The sequence below is a fragment of the Astatotilapia calliptera genome, chromosome 16 (genome assembly GCF_964374335.1).
Source record: "Astatotilapia calliptera chromosome 16, fAstCal68.1, whole genome shotgun sequence".
Classification (NCBI taxonomy): domain Eukaryota; kingdom Metazoa; phylum Chordata; class Actinopteri; order Cichliformes; family Cichlidae; genus Astatotilapia; species Astatotilapia calliptera.
This window is the reverse complement of record NC_137437.1, coordinates 34,138,916-34,162,135: the sequence shown is the minus strand read 5'-3', so window position 1 is coordinate 34,162,135 and position 23,220 is coordinate 34,138,916. Positions and strand designations below refer to the sequence as shown.

The following is a 23,220-nucleotide window of genomic DNA, read 5'->3' as shown; positions in this document are numbered from 1 at the left end:
ATAGTTATTTTTGGCTACAGCTGTGCACAGTTGCCCACCTCCTTTAATTTGCCAAACATGAATATCACTTTGCAGAATGCATGAACAAACCAAACAATATTGCATGTTTTCAGCTCATAAAATGAGGGATGTGCATTTTGTGTTCATGATCTTAGGAATATTTATTTATTTATTTATTTTTTGGCCTTGAGACGTGTCAGTCGCAGTATGCAGATGGTACCGGCATGTCATTTTGCAACCTAAACACTGTGTTCTCTGACAAGCTCCATGGGGGGGATCTCAGAGGCGCAGGGTCTTATGAATGGCACCTCATTAGAAGCAGTTTTTCAATTCAGATTGTCCTCATTTTAAATATGACAGTGATTCTTTAAAAAAAAAAATCTCATCTAAAAGGAATAAAGTGCATTTTAACCTCCCACCGTGTCACCAGTCAAGAATTTAGGATCCTGCAGTAGGTGGAGTCTTCTCCTTCTGCCTCTTTGATGTACTCTCCTGTTTGCCTGGTCCTCAGCTCCTCCCCCTGCACTACTCCCCCTGCACTCCCTCAACCCAACCTACTATCCCACTCATGCACACTGCGGCCTCTCTTTCTCCTGAGTACCGCAAGGAGTAACCTATCAAGCCTTTGCTGAAGGATGTTATAAATGAAAATTTTTGCCAATATTCCATCCACTTTGTTAACTGGATTCAGTGATATGTGTTCCCCAGAACGGTATATATCTCACTGCTGTGGTTTAAAACTGAACACTGGAAGCATTTGTGGGTTTTCTACGTGAATTCAGTCGATTAAAAATTAATAGGAAAAAGGTCTGTTGGCGTGTGAGTGTGTTTCTGTTGAGTATCGATACGTGTGCTTGTATGTGTGTCTTTATGTTTGAGACCTGCAACACTGTGAAACCAGAAAAATAGATCCTTTTTCTTAGTATAACAATCTTAAACTTTAATTGTGAAAAAAGTAACATTTTGATTTCCAATTTAAAGACTCCTTGATCAAAAAAATAAATAAAATGAAGCAATACTTTTATTCAGAAATTTGGCAAAGATACAGTTTTGAGCATTTTTCAAGGTCAAAACATGTACCGATGTTCTGCTATTTGTAGTTATATCATAGGTATATCTTAATTTTTTTGGAGGTAGTTAAAAATTCAGCCTCTCTTGCAACTTGACACAGGAACACAAATCATTGGTTCAGTTCCAAAGAGTGATAAAGGAATCTATAAATTTTGCATTTACAAGATCCTGCAACGAAGGCGTTGTAAGTTACTCTTTCTGGGCACCGCAGGTTCAAGCAGCACCGACGTAAAGGAAAACCGAAACCTGGACAACGTGTCCTGCAAAGACGGGGTGGGAGTGGCTGAACAGCTCCCCAATGGCAGTGGCCTGGGCAGTCGAAAGCGACCGCTAGAAGAGGGAAACAATGGCCACACGCATTCCAAGTTCCGGGCTAAGAAGCGCAAGAAAACACCGGGCCCGGTCCTGCCCAAGAACGCTCTGATGCAGCTGAATGAAATCAAACCGGGTCTACAGTACAAACTGCTGTCTCAGACAGGCCCGGTGCATGCGCCAGTGTTTGTCATGACCGTGGAGGTCAATGGACAGATGTTTGAAGGCATGGGCCCAACAAAGAAGAAGGCTAAGCTAAACGCAGCTGAGAAAGCGCTGCGTTCCTTCGTCCAGTTCCCCAACGCTTCAGAGGCGCATCTGGCCATGGGCCGAACGCTGACAGTGAACACAGACTTTACATCGGATCAAGCTGACTTCCCCGACATGCTCTTCAACGGCTTTGAGACGCCAGCCGCGCCGGAAGAATCCTTCTATCTGGGCTCCAACGGTAGCAGCTCCCTAAATTCACTAGGGGAGTATCCACTGCCCACACCACCTGGCAGTGTCCTTGTCCAGCCCCCACTGCCCCCTCCATCTGCATTCAGCTCGCCCTCCAGTGGCAAAAACCCAGTCATGATCCTCAATGAGCTTAGGCCGGGTCTCAAATATGACTTTGTCTCAGAGAGCGGTGAGAGTCACGCCAAGAATTTTGTGATGTCAGTAACAGTGGATTCACAGACATTTGAAGGATCAGGGCGCAACAAGAAGCTGGCTAAAGCCCGGGCAGCGCAAGCCGCCCTGTCTGCACTGTTCAACATGCAGCTAGACCAGACACCATCTCGGCAACCCATACCAAGAGAGGGATTGCAGCTTCACCTACCCCAGGTAAGAGGTTTCTTTTTTGAATTCAAACAGCCAAAGAAACACGTCATCTAAGGATTTTCTGATTGCATCCTGCCTTTAGGCTCTTCATTATACATTTATATCTGCAACAGACTTGTTATTAAAACCCTTATTATAAAAAAAAACATGTGCATTATCATATCTCATCATAAAACTATCAGATGCACCAGTGGGTATCAGTTAAGCAGGACTGTTTTATAATGCATAAGGATAAACAATAGACTCGTGCTTCCTCACATACTGTTCCACTAAATGCTTACATAGGTCATGAGTTACATTGTGGGGCGATCGATATGAAGTGTTGATTTTGAGAAATTGCAGATAAGAACATGATTATTGCTGGAAGAATTCAGAAAATTATGCACTGTTTTTAATTCCAGGGAGCGATAGCTGATCCTAGATCTTTTCCATTTCATTACTTGCCTTTGAGGGAATCCAATTCCATATCAGGCCAAATTTGTCTTTGTTACAGTGGGGCAAAAAAGTATTTAGTCAGCCACCGATTGTGCAAGTTCCCCCACTTAAAATGATGACAGAGGTCAGTAATTTGCACCAGAGGTACACTTCAACTGTGAGAGACAGAATGTGAAAAAAAAATCCATGAATCCACATGGTAGGATTTGTAAAGAATTTATTCGTAAATCAGGGTGGAAAATAAGTATTTGGTCAATAACAAAAATACAACTCAATACTTTGTAACATAACCTTTGTTGGCAATAACAGAGGTCAAACGTTTACTATAGGTCTTTACCAGGTTTGCACACACAGTAGCTGGTATTTTGGCCCATTCCTCCATGCAGATCTTCTCGAGAGCAGTGATGTTTTGGGGCTGTCGCCGAGCAACACGGACTTTCAACTCCCGCCACAGATTTTCTATGGGGTTGAGGTCTGGAGACTGGCTAGGCCACTCCAGGACTTTCAAATGCTTCTTACGGAGCCACTCCTTTGTTGCCCGGGCGGTGTGTTTTGGATCATTGTCATGTTGTCACGTTTCATCTTCAAAGTTCTCACTGATGGAAGGAGGTTTTGGCTCAAAATCTCACGATACATGGCCCCATTCATTCTGTCCTTAACACGGATCAGTCGTCCTGTCCCCTTGGCAGAAAAACAGCCCCATAGCATGATGTTCCCACCCCCATGCTTCACAGTAGGTATGGTGTTCTTGGGATGCAACTCAGCATTCTTCTTCCTCCAAACACGACGAGTTGAGTTCATACCAAAAAGTTCTACTTTGGTTTCATCTGACCACATGACATTCTCCCAATCCTCTGCTGTATCATCCATGTGCTCTCTGGCAAACTTCAGACGGGCCTGGACATGCACTGGCTTCAGCAGCGGAACACGTCTGGCACTGCGGGATTTGATTCCCTGCCGTTGTAGTGTGTTACTGATGGTGACCTTTGTTACTTTGGTCCCAGCTCTCTGCAGGTCATTCACCAGGTCCCCCCGTGTGGTTCTGGGATCTTTGCTCACCGTTCTCATGATCATTTTGACCCCACGGGATGAGATCTTGCGTGGAGCCCCAGATGGAGGGAGATTATCAGTGGTCTTGTATGTCTTCCATTTTCTGATGATTGCTCCCACAGTTGATTTTTTCACACCAAGCTGCTTGCCTATTGTAGATTCACTCTTCCCAGTCTGGTGCAGGTCTACAATACTTTTCCTGGTGTCCTTCGAAAGCTCTTTGGTCTTGGCCATGGCGGAGTTTGGAGTCTGACTGTTTGAGGCTGTGGACAGGTGTCTTTTATACAGATGATGAGTTCAAACAGGTGCCATTCATACAGGTAACGAGTGGGGGACAGAAAAGCTTCTTACAGAAGACGTTACAGGTCTGTGAGAGCCAGAGATTTTCCTTGTTTGAGGTGACCAAATACTTATTTTCCACCCTGATTTACGAATAAATTCTTTACAAATCCTACCATGTGGATTCATGGATTTTTTTTTCACATTCTGTCTCTCACAGTTGAAGTGTACCTCTGGTGCAAATTACTGACCTCTGTCATCATTTTAAGTGGGGGAACTTGCACAATCGGTGGCTGACTAAATACTTTTTTGCCCCACTGTAAGTCAGTTGTTGTCAATTGTACGTAGCTTTAAAACTCAAAAAATTGCAAAAGTGGGAAAGACAGAAGTCTAATCACTTAATCAAAACTGAGACTGGTTTTGTAAGCAAACGGAGGTGTGAAGTTTCAAAAAATCAGCTTTTCTTCCAACACTACATATTGGCCAAAGATCCTTGAATTAAAGGCTGTTAATAAAATAACTTGACTAGTGAACTCATTCCACTGTAGCTTGTTGAGTTCGAATTGATCTGCCTGTCAAGCTCTTGTTGTTCTGCGAGGTTATCGTTGAAATCTCATTCACACCAGGTTAGCAGAGACTAAAGGAAGGCGGTACCTTTAGATGCCGCTGTAGAGGTGACTGGCAGTGTGTGAAGAGAGATAACACAGGCAGCAAAGCTAATCAGCACGACACACTGTCAACAGTCCCCTCCCCGAAGCCTCCTCCCTTTTCTTTACTCGCGCTCTCCACATGTCAACTGTTTCGTTCAGCAAGCAGCCCGTTTTAACGATAGCGCCCCCACTAATTGCTCTATTAATTCTCTGTCGCTTGATATTTAATTTCTGCAGCCTGTTTCCATCTGCCATGGTATAATGGGTCATGTGCCGCTGCATAGAAACTCCAACCAAACCAAAAAAAATAATGATAATTAATTTTTTTTTAGAAATGATTCAGTATGCAACAAAGAAAATATTAGACAGTAGCTTATTACCAAACCCTTCTGGACATGTTTTGGTGAAACGCGGAGGAAAGTTGTGTATTTTTTACACCCCTAGAGAATAAAAGTCATAGATGACCTTGGCGTTCGGAAAAAGTCAAATGGTCTGGCTACGAGCGGGTGACTCTGAAGTAGCAGGGAAGTAAAATTGGGACTAATTTTCTTAATTTGCGATCACCCAGCCGTCATCTCTCCTCATGCTTGTTGTCATTTTCCATCACATTAGTGATGAATAAAGAGCAGCTAGGGGAGCCGTGTCCATGAGCAGAAGACTTGTGAAGTTCTCACATAACTTGGACTCGATTTTTAAACCTTTGTGGGGTGTCACCGAGCATCTGTTGCTCAGGTTTGCTTGTTTGCTTTGCTCTTCCTTTTTTTTTTGCCGTGTGATTCACTGTCACGAGGGAGATGGTAAATTATAGCTGTCAGACAGAACTCAAACAGCGTTGCTTGAAAGATGGTTAGGTATACCTCAGGGGGTCAGCCTAGTTTCACTTGTTGCTGTTTCAACGCTCCGAGTGCTGTTTGAAGCCGAAGCTAACACTGTGACAGGTACACAGTGCTCTAGGGGAGGATAACATCAGACATGCTTTGTAAGCTGACATATCTGACACAAGCTCGTGTTTGTGTGTCTGCATGTGTGCATGGCTTCCTGTTGTTCTGTCTGCCTTTGTGTGTGTGTGCGTGTGTGTAATTCCAGGTTCTGGCTGATGCGGTCTCTCGCCTGGTTGTGGATAAGTTCAGTGAGCTGACAGACAACTTTACGTCCCCGCACGCACGGCGAAAAGTGCTGGCAGGCGTCGTCATGACAACAGGTAAGAGTGGAGGAAGAGATTATTGGCACGTTTGTACACAGCAAAGGCTGTTTCAGAGCATCATCAGAGGGAATTTGTGGTTATAAGCCCAGAAAAAGCAGCTGACAACAAATACAGCTGAAGGCATATTTACTGGATGCTGGATGCTCATAGTAAACATGTTTTTAAAAAAAAAACCCCTGTGAGCCAGAAGGTTCAGGCTTCAAAGTGCTCTAAATGCTCGCTTACGGTTTTTCTGTCTCACTTAGAGACGATATCCCTAATGTGGTCATCTCAAACACCAACCTCAAGCTGTGAGAACAGAAACTCCACCCGCCTGCTGTTTAAAAGCTACATTTACAGATGAAAGTTAGCTTAAAGAGAAGAGGGCGGAGTCAATATACCTTCTTTCAGACCAGGATGAATAGAGGAGCTGCAAAAATGCCAAAGAAATATGGAAAGGCTGTATTTTGAACAGTGATTCATATGAAGCTGCTCTGTTAGAGTAAAAGAATAATAATGAGCGTGGTAGGTCCTGGTTAAGATTTTATATTTGTATAGCCTTATAATGTGTCCTTGATTATGTATTTTTAATCATATGTGACAACTTTAATAAGTTTGACATCCGTTGTTTTGTATCAGCCTTCAACCAGCCAGGCAGTACTTCAAATATTTAATGTAGTTAAATAAAATTATTTAAGAATCATATTAATAATCTAATAATATCATAAAAATGCAAATTTAACATCCATTTGTTACTATTTTAAAAACAAGTTTCCATAAAGCTAGGCAACACTGCTGATAGTTTTTGCCATCTGAAGCAAAATCGTCCTTTAAAACACAAAATACAAGACTGCACATTCCCAGACGCACTCTCCTGTAGCACGCATTACAACAGACGCTGCCCACCTGACAGTACCGCACTCGCACAGTCTGTAATTTTGATTTGCTTATTTATTTCTTGCCTCAGAGCATAAGCCGACCGCAGCCGAGTGAATATGTCAGTTTTATTTATGTTCTTCTTTTATTGGAATTTGAGCTGTGAGTATGTACCGAATGGTAGTTGTTTATTTATTTATGGGGTTGATCCCCAACAGTTTTAAATTGTTTAAATCTATACAAAAAAAAATTTTCATTTTTTTATATTAACGTCTGCGTTATTAATTTGGAGCATTTAATACATTTTAATTTCATTTTATTTATGGTCTTCTTGAACTTTAAGAGAAAGATTTTAGTTATCATGATATATAGCAATAGCGACTGATATGAAAAAAAATCATTAAAAATCGCTGCACCTGTATAATAACTATATAATAAAAATATTCAGTTAATGTATATGTGTGATGGTTATGCATATATTAAATAAAAAAACAGTCATTTAGCTGTCTGGCCTCCACCTTTACTGTTTTATCTCTTGCTGCTTTTGTAACAGTGTTGTTGGATGCAGGAGGGAGCTGCTTTCAGCTGGAAACAAAACTGCGTCCATGAGTTATTCAGTACCAAAAAGAAAGCAGACACAGTCCCTGAAACGCTGTGGAACATTTAGCAGCTGTATTAGGTAGATAATTCACTCAAGGTGTCAGACAGCAAAAACAGCTGAAAGAGGCTGAATTCTGGTAGCCTTGATTCAAAAGAAATGGGAATCTTATCCATAGCTGAATTTGTGAAACAGGGTATGAAAACCAGGCTCAAGTCCAACATTTTTTTATGTTTTATGTTTCTTCAAATTTCAAAAGATTAACATGCAAAAAAATTCATGTATCCATCTTTTTATTTTCTATAAATTTCTTACTTAAAGAAGTGAAACTGTGTCCATTCTTTGAATTATTGCGGTTTAGTAACGACACAGATGCAGAAGTAGTCGCTTGTAGCACATTCAGAAATGATTTAACTTCTAATAAAAAAAACTCCACCAGTTTTACAAGAAACCGTTGATCAAACGCAGTTCACACATCGTTATCACCACAGGCCAAAGACAGGAAGGTTCAGCATCATCCCCAGGGGTGCGTTGCTGCTCAGCTGGGGGGGGGTTCCCCTCATTGCCGAGAGGCTCGATGAGGATTCGGGGCACTTTTTATTTCATGCATCAGAAACAGTTCGATAAACTAACCCATTTTTTAGACATAGTTTTGAGAGATATTTGGAGACAGTGAAGTTAAGATAGCAAATACTGGAAAGCTAAATTGTTCATGATTGCATCACTGTTTTCATGCGCAGCTGGGATTCTCAGCTTTTCGCATGCCGCGCCACGTTGACGTGTTATCCTGACTACACGATCCTTTCTGCCTCACTCTCAAACTACAGTTCCCCACCAATTACTGCTTCAATTACACGTCTTTCCATGCCGTCACTTTGCCTATAGCATAAACACAGTGACAAGGACATTAAACCTAATTAAGCTCATCATGTGGTTGCTACAGTAACAACTTATAAGCTAGTGTGTAGATGTTTGCAGTGTGACTTCTCGAGGGCATAAGAACAGAATTTATAGTGTTTGCATTAGGAGCACGAGTCCTAATGCGGCTCTGTCCTCCAAACAGGCACAGATGTGAAGGAAGCACAGGTCATTTGTGTCTCCACGGGAACCAAATGCATCAACGGTGAGTACATGAGTGACCGCGGCCTGGCACTCAATGACTGCCACGCTGAGATAATTGCCCGACGCTCGCTCATCAGGTACCTCTACACTCAGCTGGAGTTCTTCCTCAGGTCAGTGTCAATTTGTTTATTTTTTTGATAATCTGATGAAATCCTGCAGCTCTCTGTTCTTCTAGACTTTGAATGTCCGTTTTAAATACAGGTTTTGTGACATTTGTCTGCCTCTGTTTCAATTTCTCATTGATCCGTGGTTATAGCAACAACAAGGAGGACTACCACAAATCAATATTTGTGCTGTGTGACAAGGGAGGCTACAGGTTAAAGGATAACGTTCAGTTCCACCTCTACATCAGCACCTCTCCCTGTGGAGATGCCAGGATTTTCTCTCCACACGAGGCCGGAGTGGAAGGTACGCAGCCTCGCGTCTCCTCCCCAGCTCAGCTCTCACGTGCTTTTAGTTTAGTCTCGTCCAGCTTAGTATTCAGTGTTGACGACAGGTTTTGTTTTTTTTAATTTAATTTAATCTGTAAAGTTTTCCTCTCGTGCTTCATTTCAATTAATTAGAATTTTACTCCACTGTCCAAATACACATTACAGACACATTTAAACAAGGCAGTAGTAATTATAGCTTTTTGTCATTCTCTGTCTGCCGCTATCAGTCTTTCTGCCGCCCAGCACACCCACACTGTCTGTCTGATTAACCTCCCTCTTACTCCTGTCAGAGAGTCTTCCGTTGCACATGGCAGGCTGAATAAAAAACAGCCACATTCAATTAGTCACTGAATAGATGGCGCCTGCTGGTGGAACAGCACAAAACTTTGATAACATAATAATAAATAACGGGTCACGCTGGGTGGGAGCCGTTTTTACTGCCGGTAGAATAACTGACTGTGCCAAAAATCACTCCTGTTTACTATACAGTCTATTATATACTTAAATTTCACAATTGTATGTGTCAGAATTCTCAATGAGGAAGTCTGTCCACCATTAAGTGCTCACAAAAAACTCTACAGCTGAATAACAACTTAATGTACATGCCAAGGATGCAACTTTTTTAAGCTGCAGTTAGGGCTGCACGATTAATCGTTAGAAAATCGCGATCTCAATTCATACTTATGTGCGATCTCATTTCCAAATGACAACGATTAAAAAAAAAAAAAAAAAGACGACGACGATTGTACCGCATTTTGATCCGGGACGTAATCTGCATGAAAACAAGCGCTCACTCTTCCTGCTCAACAAATGACAAGGGCGGAGCCTTATACCACGTGATACAGAAGCTGGCTGCTAAAAAAACAACGGAGAGCACGTCAGGGATGACGAGAAAGTGACAGGAGAAAATCCGTCCCGGTCAACCACCCAAACATCAGTAACGGGAACCTTATACAGCGCTTCCCTATACACGTCGAACTCCCGCAGGCACAAAGAAATTACGGAGGCTATCACTTATCACCTGACCAAAGATATGGCTCCCATCAACACTGTGCAAAACGAGGGATTTAGGAAAATGATCAACACCCTAGACAAACGCTACACAGTGCCGTCCCGCAACTATTTTTCTATTGTTGCACTACCTGCTCTGTACACGCAGTGTCGAGCAACGGTGGAGACGGAATTTCAAGCAGTACAACATTTTGCGGCAACGACAAAACGTGAGACATTTGTTGTTTTTATGTTTATTTATTGTTTTTATGTTCAGTCTCAACTGTTACAAAGTTGATGTGCAGTTAATAAGTGCAATAAATATTTATACTGGAAAAGAAAATGGTGAGAGAATCGTGATCTCAATTCTAAGCAAAAAAATCGTGATTCTCATTTTATGCAAAATCGTGCAGCCCTAGCTGCAGTGCAAAAACACTGAATTTAATACAAATGGTGGATCAGTGGTGTAACAGATTTCAACCAAAGCTTCTGTTTTTGCATGTTGAGGAGGTAGATTTTTGTATATATTAGCATAGAAATGGGGAAAGTAATTTTTTTGGCATTTGAGGTTTTATGTAACTTTTTTTTATAACTTTTTTCACAAAAACACAACCACAACAGACAAAACTTCTGTTTTAAAATGTCAAAGTCAAAACCTTGACTGACACTTTAAGAGTGTAAACAGGCAAATGCTTTATTCATCCCAAAGGATGGGATGTATAAAGCTGCCAAAGCATGCAAAACTTCAATAAAACACATTTAAAATCACAGAAGAAGAAGGTTACACTAAAGATGGAACTCGGTTAAATAGCAAATGCAAAAAATGGTAAATGGCCTGCATTTGTATAGCGCTTTACTGGTCCCTAAGAACCCCAAAGCGCTTTACACTACATTCAGTCATTCACCCATTCACACACACATTCACACACTGGTGTTGGCAGCTACATTGTAGCCACAGCTGCCCTGGGGCGCACTGACAGAGGCAAAAAAAACAGCGATTCAGTAAATCTAAAAACTGTGGTAAAGATTTTCTGTATCAGTCACTGTGGGAGTGGAGCTCTAACCGGTTTTAGACGAACCAGTTGTATATGCAGAGGACGGCCTGGATCCGTTAATTATCCACATCCTATCACAGCCATGGTCAGTTGGATAAGCGCTACATCAGCTGATGGAGGAAAGTTTTTCATGTTCCCGAAAATGTCAAAACTTTTAGGTTAACACACAAAAAACACATTTAATTTATTCATGATAATTTATTCATATTTTCTACAAATGCCTGCTATGGCTGAATCTATCCACCAGTAACACGTCTGGGATTAAACCAACTGTCAGTCGCAACAAGTGCCATCGTTTCTTTTCACGGCTCAGATTAATCTTCCTCCCAAAAAGTCCCAGAGCCAGCAATGTTCATACCGTGGTCCAAGAAGTGTGAGCGAGGCAACATCTCACCACAGCAGACCGTGAAACACATCAGACTACACCCACAGTGTTCCCCCTGGGTCTACTCAGCAAGTTGTTCATCTTATTGTCCAAACACCTCACATTCCCCATGATCATCCCTGAAACTGTTCTGGAGCCCAGTCGTTTCCTCGGTAGCTCCTCCGGGATTTCAGGCCTCGCCGCAGGCCATAGGGTGATCAGTGCAAACAGCTCATGGAGATATACATTAACAAGAGTCTAATATAAGGAAAAAAACACAAGTAGACTTGCAAAACTTGACTTGACAAGACTTGATAAAGGAAAAGTTTGCATTAAATCATGAAAATAAAAGAAATTCAAAGCAAAAGAGAGCTACTGCAACAGGTTCCCACTCAACAGCGTTTCCTCATTTTTCCTGCTTTTTAACTGAAGAAAAGTAGAATGACACCAAGAAACAGATTCACCCACACATTCACTTTCTTTAATGTTTCCTGATCAAACAAACTGTATCACTCTATCACCAACAGACTTCATGTTCCAAACATCAAACAAGTGTCACATAAAACTATATAAAAGAGTAAATTAAACTCATACTCCTCTCTTCCTTTATGTGCTTCTGCTTATGTGCCACCCAGACCAAGGAGACAGACATCCTAACCGGAAAGCGCGGGGTCAGCTGAGGACCAAAATCGAGTCCGGGGAGGGCACCATCCCTGTAAGGTCCAGCAACACCATCCAGACCTGGGACGGTGTTCTTCAAGGGGAGCGATTACTCACCATGTCCTGCAGTGACAAGATTGCGAGGTATTTTGGGATAAATTGAGTTCAGTTGTCGTCCTTAGAAATATTCAGAAACTCTGTTTCTAAGTACAAAGTACAAACCGAGGAGCCTTTCACGAATAAAACAGATAAAACAATATAAATAAACCAAAATATCAAAGTACACTTTAAAGAAGATTTTTTTTCTTTGTCACAATTAAATATGTTAACTTCTATTTGTGTAACTTTTAGAGCAAAGGTGAAATCAGTTTTCTCAGAACTGGAACTGCGACTAGTACTACACTGGTTTCTGGCATGAAGGAGGCTGGAAGCTGAAGGTTTAAGTCAACACCATCAGAAATGTAAAAAACAGATGCTTCTGCACGTCTGTACATACCTACAAGTCTCCTGTTATACAGTATATGTGATTCCAGGTCACTAAAGATGATGAATTATATTAATAGAAACAATTCCATACATCGTGGACATATTGACAGAAATGTCAATATCAATAGAGTCATGCTCCTGCAGGCTTTGCGTTACCCGTTGGGTTTTCTCCCATTCTTAGACCGATATGATGATTGAATTGCTTTCTGTGTGTTATTAGAAACCTTTAGTTTAGCGAAGGCTACATAAAGCAACACGTCATGTTTCAGCCCTGACCAGATGTGTTACATGAGACTCTTTTCAGGTGTTTTATTTTCCACTGCTTCAGTCGACTGTACAGCGCTTTATCTTTGCTTTGTCCATCCACCGTGCCATTTCAAGCCTTCCCGGGGTGTCAGGGACAGCTAAATTGATATACTGCCCCCGGGGCCATCTTTGCAGACACATCATAGCATCTTTAGTCTGTGTCCATGTTCAAGGCAACACTCTGCCTCTCTCGTGATGAACGGTGAAGCTTCTCCATAACTCCTCTCGTGAGCCCTCTTCCTCTCGCTTTCTGTGCCCTGGATCATAATATTTTGCCCGAATGGATCGAGTGATTGAATGCCGAGTGTGTATTTGAGGAGGGACATGTCTACTGACTGGCAAATGCTGTTTGCACTACGTGAGCTGCCCTTTCACTGTGTGATTTAGATTTTATGTGGTGGTCCATCGTGGAGGGATCCAAGTCAGTAGAGGGCAAAATAAGGTGGAAGTTGGACGTTTTTAAGTCTGACTAAATTTTTAAAGTTGACACGAGTTACAGATCAGTGCTGAAATCAAGAAGCAGAAAAAAATGCATGTAAGCAATTAAGGTATGAGTATCTTTCTTCCACTGTGAGAAACTATTATGCACGACTTGCGGCGCGACCTCCTCATGACACGGCTATTAGCCGTGTCAGAAATCCTCCACCCACCTGCCTCTGTCCCTGTGTGAGTGATAGTTAGCAACAGGGCTGCCGTTCAATGCAGCTACTGACGGGCAGGCTTTGCCCCGTGCCCCCAGTGCTCCCTCGTTACACATTGTTTTCGCTCCTCTCATTTTCCTCTGATTACACGGCGTCGTTATGAACGAGCCATTCTCTGCCTCGTGTCTGTCCTTTGAATGAGTTCATTAGCATAAAGGCAAATTGTTCTCTCGGTTTTCCTCTTTTCTTTTGTTATTGCTGTAACAGCTCATCACGTGTGCTTTCTGACCTATTCTGACCCTGTTCTCATTTGAGTGTGTACAATCTGTGTGTAGACGCACAAAGCACGGTATTGGGGGGAGGGAAAAAAAGCGATAAAGCAATACAGTGATGTTTGACAGGAATGAAATTGAATGCCTCTCACGACATAACTCTGTGTGAGCGCGCTTGATTGTTGTAGCTTTTTACCCAGTGTGTATGTGTGTCCTTCAGAGGGGATACAGGTGTATATGTGTCACCGTGTTGCTGTGATGAAACAGTGTGAGTGTGTGTGTGTGTTGCAGCAGTTTGTGTATGGCACAGAATATTATAAAGCTGTTTGACTGGGCTGAATGTGTGAACGTGTGCTTTCCTGCTCGCAGCTACAGTGAATTTAGATATTTTATTTTGCCCTCCCGCCGTTCCACACACGCCTTCTCACAAACGCGCACACAGAATATTGCATACGGAAACAATGGACCCTCTGTGTAGCCTGCGGTCTTTTGCATGTGTGCATATTATTTTTGATTGTTTTGGGTTCACATTGGTAATTTCACAGACTCTCAAACAGTCTGCCTGAAGTAAAAGGGAGAATGAGAAGAGCTAGCCAACCCTCATTTTGTAATGTTCTCCTAAAGACAAAGGGTAGTGATACTCACGTTTTTTCTCTCAACGTCAGCAAATGCAACAGGAACACCATCGCCAGTGATGAAGTTGTCCAATTAAGTAGCAGCATCACTTTTGTAACCAACACTTTTGTTCATTAGGGTTTTTTGTGCCTTGTAGCTGTGTTGTCAAAAACCTTCAGTATCACGAGTCATCATTGGAACTGATGTAACTGATGATGGTGTTCCTGCAACACTATCACAGTATAGATGCTTTGTTTTGAGTATAAATATAGACAGTGTATTGGTCCCACCCTTATTATCATATTATTGGACGTAATTACTCCGACGCCTCATCTCACAAACATCCTGTTAGTGAACTCGACTGGACTCTAGAAGATACATTAAAGGTGTTTTGATGCTGCTGGAGAGCACAACACAAACAAAATTATGTCGACGAAATTATTGTGACTGTGTGCAATGAACGTTCAGTCTCATTGCCTTTGAAATGTTTGCTTCGAAGGCTGAGACTAGGTCTGCAACCACTCTCAGCCATCTGCAGAGTGACTTTGATGCATCAGGACAGCAATAAAATGGCGAAAAGACATTTCAGTGTGATGTAAGTTTGAGACTGAATTGGGTCAAAGTGGCAGTTACAGAGATTAACTGTGATAAATATGTGTAAATTTCAACTCTGTTGCCGTTTCTTGCAAAGCTGCTGTCGTGTACATACACAGAAATTCACCTTAAAAGCTTTCGTTCAGAATCTCATAGATCTGACATGTTGCGCACAAGTCGTGCCTGTCGCTGCAGACGGTTCAGTGCATTAGTAATCTGTCTCTGTTTAAAAACTGGATTATAGATTATGGTTTGCAGTTTTATAAAAACCATCACCAATCTGTCTGTTTGGAGATAGGTTGCACTGTGCAGTCGAGTCCAGAGGTTGAGGGTATTGCATGCAACTATTTGCTATCGGTCACTGTTCATAAACTAATTAAATACAGGGACCGAGCAATCACCAAATATTCCTAGTAACGAGGTTGCCTCCCTGATTTTCCTCTGGTGTGACTGAAACATGGATTTTCTGCCATAATTTCTCTGTCTTAAAAATGAGCTTTTCATTCATCTAAATAGTTTTAGTGATTAAACCTTAACAGGAATATTTTGAGGCCAAAAAGATAAACCAGTTGCTTTGCTGCTTCAACGTAACCAAATAGTTTTGGAGCATTAGACCTCATCAAACGTACCCAAGCAGTGAGTGAAAGCAGGAGTAACCTGTCAGTGAAAAGAGCCTTTTTCTTTGATTAAACATTTCAAATGTTGCAGATGTATGTCTTTGAATTCGGTGGGTTTGGAGCTGAATGCCATGTGCACGGTCTGGAAAGCAGGTCATCACTGGGTTTTGAGCTTTCGATGGGATTTGTTGACAGATAAAATGCACTGTATAAGATGCCAGCAGCCTTCAGCACCACCTTTCTCTAACATTTCCCACATCTGTTATTTTTCTTCATTTTTCTCGCTCTCGCTTTTTCTTTGCCTTCACACCCTTACTGACTCTTTCTCCATCTACCCAGAGAGAGAGAGTTAGAGAAACTTCTCGAACTCTCTCTCTCTCTCTCTCTGGCTCCTTATGTATTTGTCTTTCTGTGAGGAGGGCAGGCACTGCTTCACAGAGCATGTAAATAGGAGAGTGACTGGGGAAAGATGGCTAATGGCACAGCCTGGAAATAAACAGAAGTTTGGGAAAAATGGAATTGGATACCTCACACTGTAGATGGCTGTAGGACGTCAGATAGGACTCAGTGTTCATGTACTAATATGCAGTATTAACTCTGTTTTTGTGTGTATTCCAGCCAGCCTGTGAACATTACAGCGATGTGCTGCCTGTACACTGAAATCCTAAAACTGCCTCAATGATACGTTGAAGTTGTTGTGAAGCTCGTGTGCTTTTCTCTCTGCAGGTGGAACGTGGTGGGCATCCAGGGCTCCTTGATGAGCTACTTCACAGAGCCAATCTACTTCTCCAGCATAATCCTGGGCAGCCTTTACCATGCTGACCACCTCTCCAGGGCCATGTACCAGCGCATCGCAGATATCGAAGACCTGCCCCAGCAGTTCACCCTCAACAGGCCTCTTCTCAGCGGTAAGAGCCCTCGCCTTCTTTGATGTAGATGAGGTGGGAAAGTAAGAAAAGTGCATCATCAAGTTTCCTTCTGCAGATCTCTGCTGTTATAGATCAGTCATCACGATTTCACGGGTTGAGAGGATCACTGTGTTAATCTTTACCAATCGACCTGCAGCTGTCTAAATATCAAAGAGGAAGATTTTAATCCTAAGCAGTAAACACATTAATTCACCCTGCTGGTCAGTCAGTCCCGCAGGAACAGGAAGACAGTTATTGCTTTTCTCCTTTTGTTGGATCTGAGCTGACATTTACCTAGTTCCTGTGGAATTTGAATAGCTTTATCATTTTGTGTAAATTTTCAGCATTGTCTTGACCTTTTAAAAAGGCTGTATAGACCAGGACTCCTGGAGTGTTTTCTTCTCTCTCTCTCTTTTCAACTTTCTATTTTTAGATGCAGAGCATGCAGTCTTTGTACTTTGGTTGTTTTTGTAAGACAATGCTGTGTTTGAGGAAAGATGAGTCTGCTTTCCATTTGCATTTCTGCTCCACTTTTTCCACTTAATATTGTTTTTCATTTAAAATATTGTATATAAAGACATTTGCAAGAAGTCATAAATTATTATGTAAATGTTTGGCTCCAGCCCTGCTTATTTACAGTTGCTTTGAAGCTTATAAATGAGTATTAGGGCCGCATTAAGAAAAAAAAATATGTATTGTTAATTTTGAGAAAAAAGGTGGAAATGCGGAGAGTTCCTGCTGCTGCTACTCTCTACAAAATGCCTTGTGTAGGCGAGTTTTTGTGTTTTTCTGATATAACATGCATCCTCTTTATTGCATGAGGGCGTACCTGTCAGTATCCCTGCATTTGTTCATTCCCAGCTGTTTCATTTTGCAGAAGTTTGGCCAACTCTTACAAGTTTGTGTTTTTTCCTTCTGATCCAGCTTTCTGCACCATCTTTTCAACGTCCTTGAACTCATTATTGCGCTCTGTTTATCTGCTAAGAGAGAAATTATTTCCTTGTTACTAAAACTGATTCTAAAACACGATTTCAATAACTCATCTGCACAAAGCCTTTGGCCGTAGCAGCTGTCGTAGAAGCTCCTTCTTTCCACATAAATGCAGTTTCCAGTGACAGCAGTGGGCTGTTTTTGAAACACTGGGTCTTTAATTTCAGACTGAAGTAGACAAAAGACACACAAACAAGTTTTTATTTCAGACAGCGAACCACAGTCGCCACTAACATCGTTACGTAACTCATATAATTTGGCAAATGTGGAGCTGCTATGAGCCCAGTGTCCAGCACCAGCTTACAGACGATGTTTATTTATACAGAGAGATTTATTGGTTTGAAAAAATAAATCTTTAACTAGATTTCAAAAGTTTAATCCATTCATCGCTCCTTTTCTTGCAATTTTTTTTGTGTTTCAGAAAAAAAAGCCTAAAGTCCAGTTATGGTTATAGAGTTACAGCTGTCACAGATTTTGACAGTTGCCAAATGGGTTTAATGAGCAATGAATAATAAACAATAATAGGCAAAGTTTGTACAGTGGCACTCAGGGTCCTTTCGTCACATTTTATTGTCACCTTTATTTTATCATGATGTCCCGCTAAGATCAAAATCAAATCAAAATACTGTAAATTATTATAAGACACATTAGAAGAAAATGTTGCTTTCCCCAGATCTGTCAGAGCTATAGGTACATCCAGAAGCAACCATTAAGAAGAGTATGGCTGGGAGAAAGGTCCTGCTGTAGACTGGAAGTTCTAGAGTGGCTTCATAGAGAAAAATATGCTAAAATATACCAGACGGCCAAACCACAAACCATAAAGAACGTCGTGGTGAGTCAGAGACTTTGCATTTGTAATAAAATGTAGGGATGAAGGAGGAAGCATGCATATACAATATATCATCATAATCAATTACAGGAAAAAAACACAAGTTAGTAAAGTAAGATTTATTTTGTAAAGTAAAAACCAAGCATCACTTTATGATTACTAATGAGATTAGCAACGTATATATTAAAGAGAAACTTGTCCATCCTTCTATCCGGAAATCCTTAAATCCGGTTATTTTGGACAATTCCGGTCCGGAGGCAGCAGTCTAAGCAGAGAGGCCCAGACAGTCATCACGTCCACCTCATCTGAGGGGTGGGGCACACCAAGTCGTTCCCAAGTCAACCGAGAGATATAATCTCTCCAGAGTCCTGTCACTAAGAGAAAGCCCAGCTACCAAATGAAGGAAATTTCCATTTCAGTTCCATTTCCACTGCTGCTATCTGAGACCTCATTTTTTTCTGCCAGTACCCAGAGCTCGTGACCACAGGTGAGGGTTGGAACGTAGATCGACCGGTAAATTGTCAGCCTCACTTTCACGCTCAGATCTCTCTTCACCATTACAGATCTGTGCAGATCTTGTCATCTATCCATCCATCCAGATACTTGAGCCATGTACCCTTTCACTGGTTTTGCCATCAGATGTAACAATGTAATAATCATCAAACCCCATTGGGCGAGCTTTGCAGAAGACCATATATTTTGTTTCCCGAACATTTAACTTGAAAGTGTCTCAAAAGCACATCTGCTGTTCCTCTTCATGTACATGTAGCATCATCACAAAGTCCAAAACAGACAGAAGGATTCTGAATACACGTCACAGGTCGCAGATATTTAAAAATATGCTGTCAGCATCATTCGTCAGTGCTCTGAAACAGCTCGTGGATGATAACCAAACGAAATCAGTCCCTCATAAAATGGATGAAGACACTTTGCTGTGGAAATTGGATTGTCCTGATGAGTTAGATTGTACAGAGAAGCAGAAGTGAAGGAGCAACACCACAAAACAATAAATAAATTAAAAATACACATGCAGACCTGGACTGCTGCTCTGTTTTCCACCAAAACATCCAGCTGGCCGTGCCTCTCTTGCCCAGCTGTGCGCTGATACAAACACTCAAAGCAAAGTTCAAGGTCAAGAAAATACCACACTGCTACAGCACTGCTTACACTGCTCATTGTGCTGCCATGAATATAGGGCAGTCCATATCAAACAAGTGGAATGAGTGGCACTGTGGAGATTTCCTTTACATCCTGGGGGATGACATGGGGCTTCATATCACACAGCCGGGATGTACGTTTAGCTCACCCTGCTCCTTCCCTCTAAATGGCAAGTAAAGGAGATAATGGTGGAAGGTTATTAACCTTTTCCGCTTTAGAGAGTTTTTAGCGGTGAAAGTGCTGTGGCGTTAGAGCGCTGAGGATTTCATCCCCTTTAAATCATCTTCTGCCACAAGTGCTGCCAAATGGAACCAAGGAGCTTAATGCACACACACACACACACACACACAGAGGAAGACACAGGGATTTATGGCATCCATATATCTCCCATTTATGCTTGAGATACAGTGGAGGCCAAAGCCCTGAAGTGTGTTAGACGAGAGCGAGCTCTGTCCTCACAGTCCCCCCAGGTGGATTCTACTGTTTGTCTCTACTGAGTTAGACAAAATGAAATGAGAAGAAGAAAAACTGTCCTGTTTAGAGATATTGCAGCTGTGGGAACAGCTGTCCTTTGGAAGGATGGACTGCCATGTTTGGGTACTTCCTTCATTGTTTAATACATCCACACATGAGGTAATAGAAAGTCTGGGTGCTGTGGGAATTCGCTGGAGCGGTGCCGTGCAATTATTCCATTTCTGGCATTGACGTAATGTTAACAAAAGATTTTTACATTCTGCGGAGGTCCTATAAATAAAAATGTCTCTGTTTTAACCTGCAGCCTCGCTCGGTCTTTGACTCTGGGTGTTTTTAATGGCAGGTATAAGTAATGCTGAAGCCAGGCAGCCAGGCAAGGCTCCAAACTTCAGTGTGAACTGGACGGTGGGTGACCAGGCCCTGGAGGTGATCAACGCAACCACGGGCAAGGACGACATGGGCCGCGCCTCACGGCTCTGCAAACACGCACTCTACAGCCGCTGGGTGCGCCTTCACTCCAAGGTACGGCAAGGCCAGAGCGCACATTCACACGCACCTCGCTGTAATACTGGCGCAGACGTGCTGAGTCACGCGACATAACTATAGTTTCTTACATAAGTGATTGTGACAGTGAGTCATAAACAGACTGAGGTCAGCTGCAGTCAGCATCACGAGCTGTACACGTCTGAACCACACGTACTTCAGTGTGGCATCTCAGGAATCGCAGCTAAGCTACGAGGTCATTCCTTGGAAGCTCTGTTCTGATTGTTTGCACGTGAGCGATGTCACTATTGACCTCGCACAGAGAGCAAAGGTCAACTTTGGTGTCAAACAGACTCAACTTAAATGTTGAGAATGAAAGCTGGGTCTGTGGCTACAGAAAGTCCAAAGGATCGGCTCAAGGAGCAGTTTTTTCTAACATTAGCATCGCTTTCTGGCATGACTGTGATGTGGAGTGCGTTGCACTGTGCTGAGGCGTGTGTGTGAGAACATCTCCCTGCTATCATACACCCACTGACTTCGTCCACTTTCCCAGTAATATAATTTAACGTTTAGACACGTTAGTAGTCAGAGCCTGACTTCCAAGGAGTGCAAACAAGTTTCTTTTTCTTTGTGTGGTAGGAGCTGAGATTTTAGATTAATGCGTGGTTGTTTTTGGTTTGTTTCTGTTATTCTGTTGCTTACTTTCCTTTCTCTGCGTCCTCAGCTGTCGTCCATCTTGCGGATCAAGGTGTCGAAGCCGAGCTCCTACCACGAAGCAAAGCAGGCGGCCACAGAGTACCACTCTGCCAAGCAGGCGCTCATCAAGGCCTTCCACAAGGCCGGCTTGGGGGCTTGGGTCAAAAAGCCCATCGAGCAAGACCAGTTCACCCTCAGCTCCTGAGGGAGTCGAGGGATTCCTTAACCACCCCCTCCTCTTTCCCTGACCCAGGCCTGAGAGAGCCCCCGTATTAACAAGCAGACACTTACTTCCGTCCCATGTGTCAGCACGCACGTGCACTTTGTATTTGTGGAAATGAACGTGCGCCGTTTCACAAACCATCCGTAACTCATCATTCTCATTCCTCAGAGGACATCAGCCTCGTGTCTTTGATTTAACTTTTTACTTTGATTTTACTGTGTAAAACTGGAATCCATGTTTTGTTTTTTCGTTTAACACGCACCCATTTGTTTCCCAGAGAAATCTTGTTCTTATGGCGTAGATGTGGAAGCTGAAATTATACCGTTCTGTCTTGTTGATCAATAAGTAGCTAATTTAGGTCGGAATGTAGCCTAGAAACGGGATCTTTGTTGACTAAAACCAATGTATATGGACCTAAAACAATATATATCTTTGCTAAAATTAATGACACTGACAAATTTTAATTTAATTATGCATAAATCTTCAAGATGTAAATCTAGTGCTGAGAAAAACATAAGCGTTGTAACGTTTAATGTGTGTTATTTGGTCCGTTCCTTAGCTGAGACTACGTGTTCTTATCCTCTGGATTAAAGATACAAATGTTACAAAATGTTGTCGCCCTGTTTGAGTCACTGACTGGAAAGAGTTTATAAGGCAGGTGTGACAGCGTCGTAGCGCTCTTTCCTTTATTTTTATGTCGTGTTCATTCATCTGTGCGTATGATTTTTAAGTTATTTTATGTCACTCTCATTTCATACTTGAACAGATGCGAGGGAGGGGTGAGGGTCACGTTGACTGCCCCCCCCCCACCCCTCGCCTGGGTCTTGGGAGAAGCTTTGGGAGGTGCTGCACGTTGTATTTTTTTCTTGATCCAAGCCATGGCTTTGCATGGAAACTGAACTTAGAGGCCTGCAGAGCGGAAAACGTAGGATGGGGAGCCCCGTGCGTCCGTCGGCGAATGATGTTGAATGAATGCCAGCATCTTCCTCCACAGGCAGCTTTGAATCTTTGTCTCTATTTTCTAGATTTCTTGTGATTGATTGTTTAATTTTTGAGGGAAGGGGGGGATGGGAACAATTATTTTTTTCACCCTTAGGCATTTGAGGACTGGGGCTAATGCCACAGTGAACATAGCGATAGTATAACGGACCTCTCAGATCTTGTAATTATGTCATTTTGTTGCAGGGAACAATGATGGCTGACAGATGACATGGTATATATGTACTGTAGCAGCACATACAGTATATCACTAGATGCAATCCCTCCACATTATTGTGTGCGGAATCAGCTAGATGAACAGCAGAGTAAAATGCAACCCCTGCATGAGAAGACTCAGAAGTCGTATGCTAAAATGTATCACAGTGTGATGTCATGTTCATCCTCGTCCTCTCTACGCCCAGTTAAGAAACATGTTAGCTGCATATTCCATGTTGTGAATTAACTCGATTCCTGTACACCCCGAGTGCATAAATGTCCTCATGTTTTCAATTTGTAAATGAGGATGTTTTCCCGCGGTGACTTCCTATTTCCAGCTGCGGGAAATTTCTATGTGCGGGTGTGCGTGCAATTAATGTGTGTGCTCAGGTTGTCTTTAAGCATATTCCTGTCAGATTTTCACCAAAGATGATGATGTCCATGTGTGTTTCTGCCCCAGTGTTTTCCTTTTCTTTTTCAAATATCTAACATTGTGGCATCGACCCTTTACTGTCCAGTCTTTTGCATACCCGCACAACAATGTACTACTTTTACTTTGTACAAAAACGATGTGCTCGATTCAAAGTGGGAGAAATACAAATGTCAGGCTTCTTAGTGCATCTGTAGCTGTCAATCAGTGATCATGTGTATATTGTGAGCTGCGATCATTATTGCTGCAAAATACTAGTTCTGTGTAAATAAGGAGCAACAAAGGCAACACGTCTTCTGACCTGTACAATCGATTCATCCTCAAGAACAAAAAAAACAAAAAAACAAAAGGTTTTGATCCCTCCTCTGTTGCCGAGATTGTGAAGATGTTACTGTTGCTAAGTAAG

At 42.2% G+C, this 23,220-nt stretch overlaps 1 protein-coding gene across 2 annotated transcripts in view; it reads left to right on the top strand.

The window, feature by feature from the left end:
• adarb1b (adenosine deaminase RNA specific B1b) overlaps positions 1-21,800 on the top strand; it is a 123,384-nt gene extending 101,584 nt beyond the window's left edge. For both annotated transcript variants that reach the window (XM_026144966.2, XM_026144965.2), the window contains 8 exons: positions 1,283-2,208; positions 5,706-5,820; positions 8,340-8,508; positions 8,655-8,806; positions 11,874-12,042; positions 16,156-16,337; positions 20,132-20,310; positions 20,996-21,800. In XM_026144966.2, the coding sequence (XP_026000751.1) occupies positions 1,283-2,208; positions 5,706-5,820; positions 8,340-8,508; positions 8,655-8,806; positions 11,874-12,042; positions 16,156-16,337; positions 20,132-20,310; positions 20,996-21,172 (2,069 nt within the window). In that variant the 3' untranslated portion in view covers positions 21,173-21,800. The remainder of the gene's footprint in view (positions 1-1,282; positions 2,209-5,705; positions 5,821-8,339; positions 8,509-8,654; positions 8,807-11,873; positions 12,043-16,155; positions 16,338-20,131; positions 20,311-20,995) is intronic.
• Positions 21,801-23,220: the final 1,420 nt, after the last annotated feature.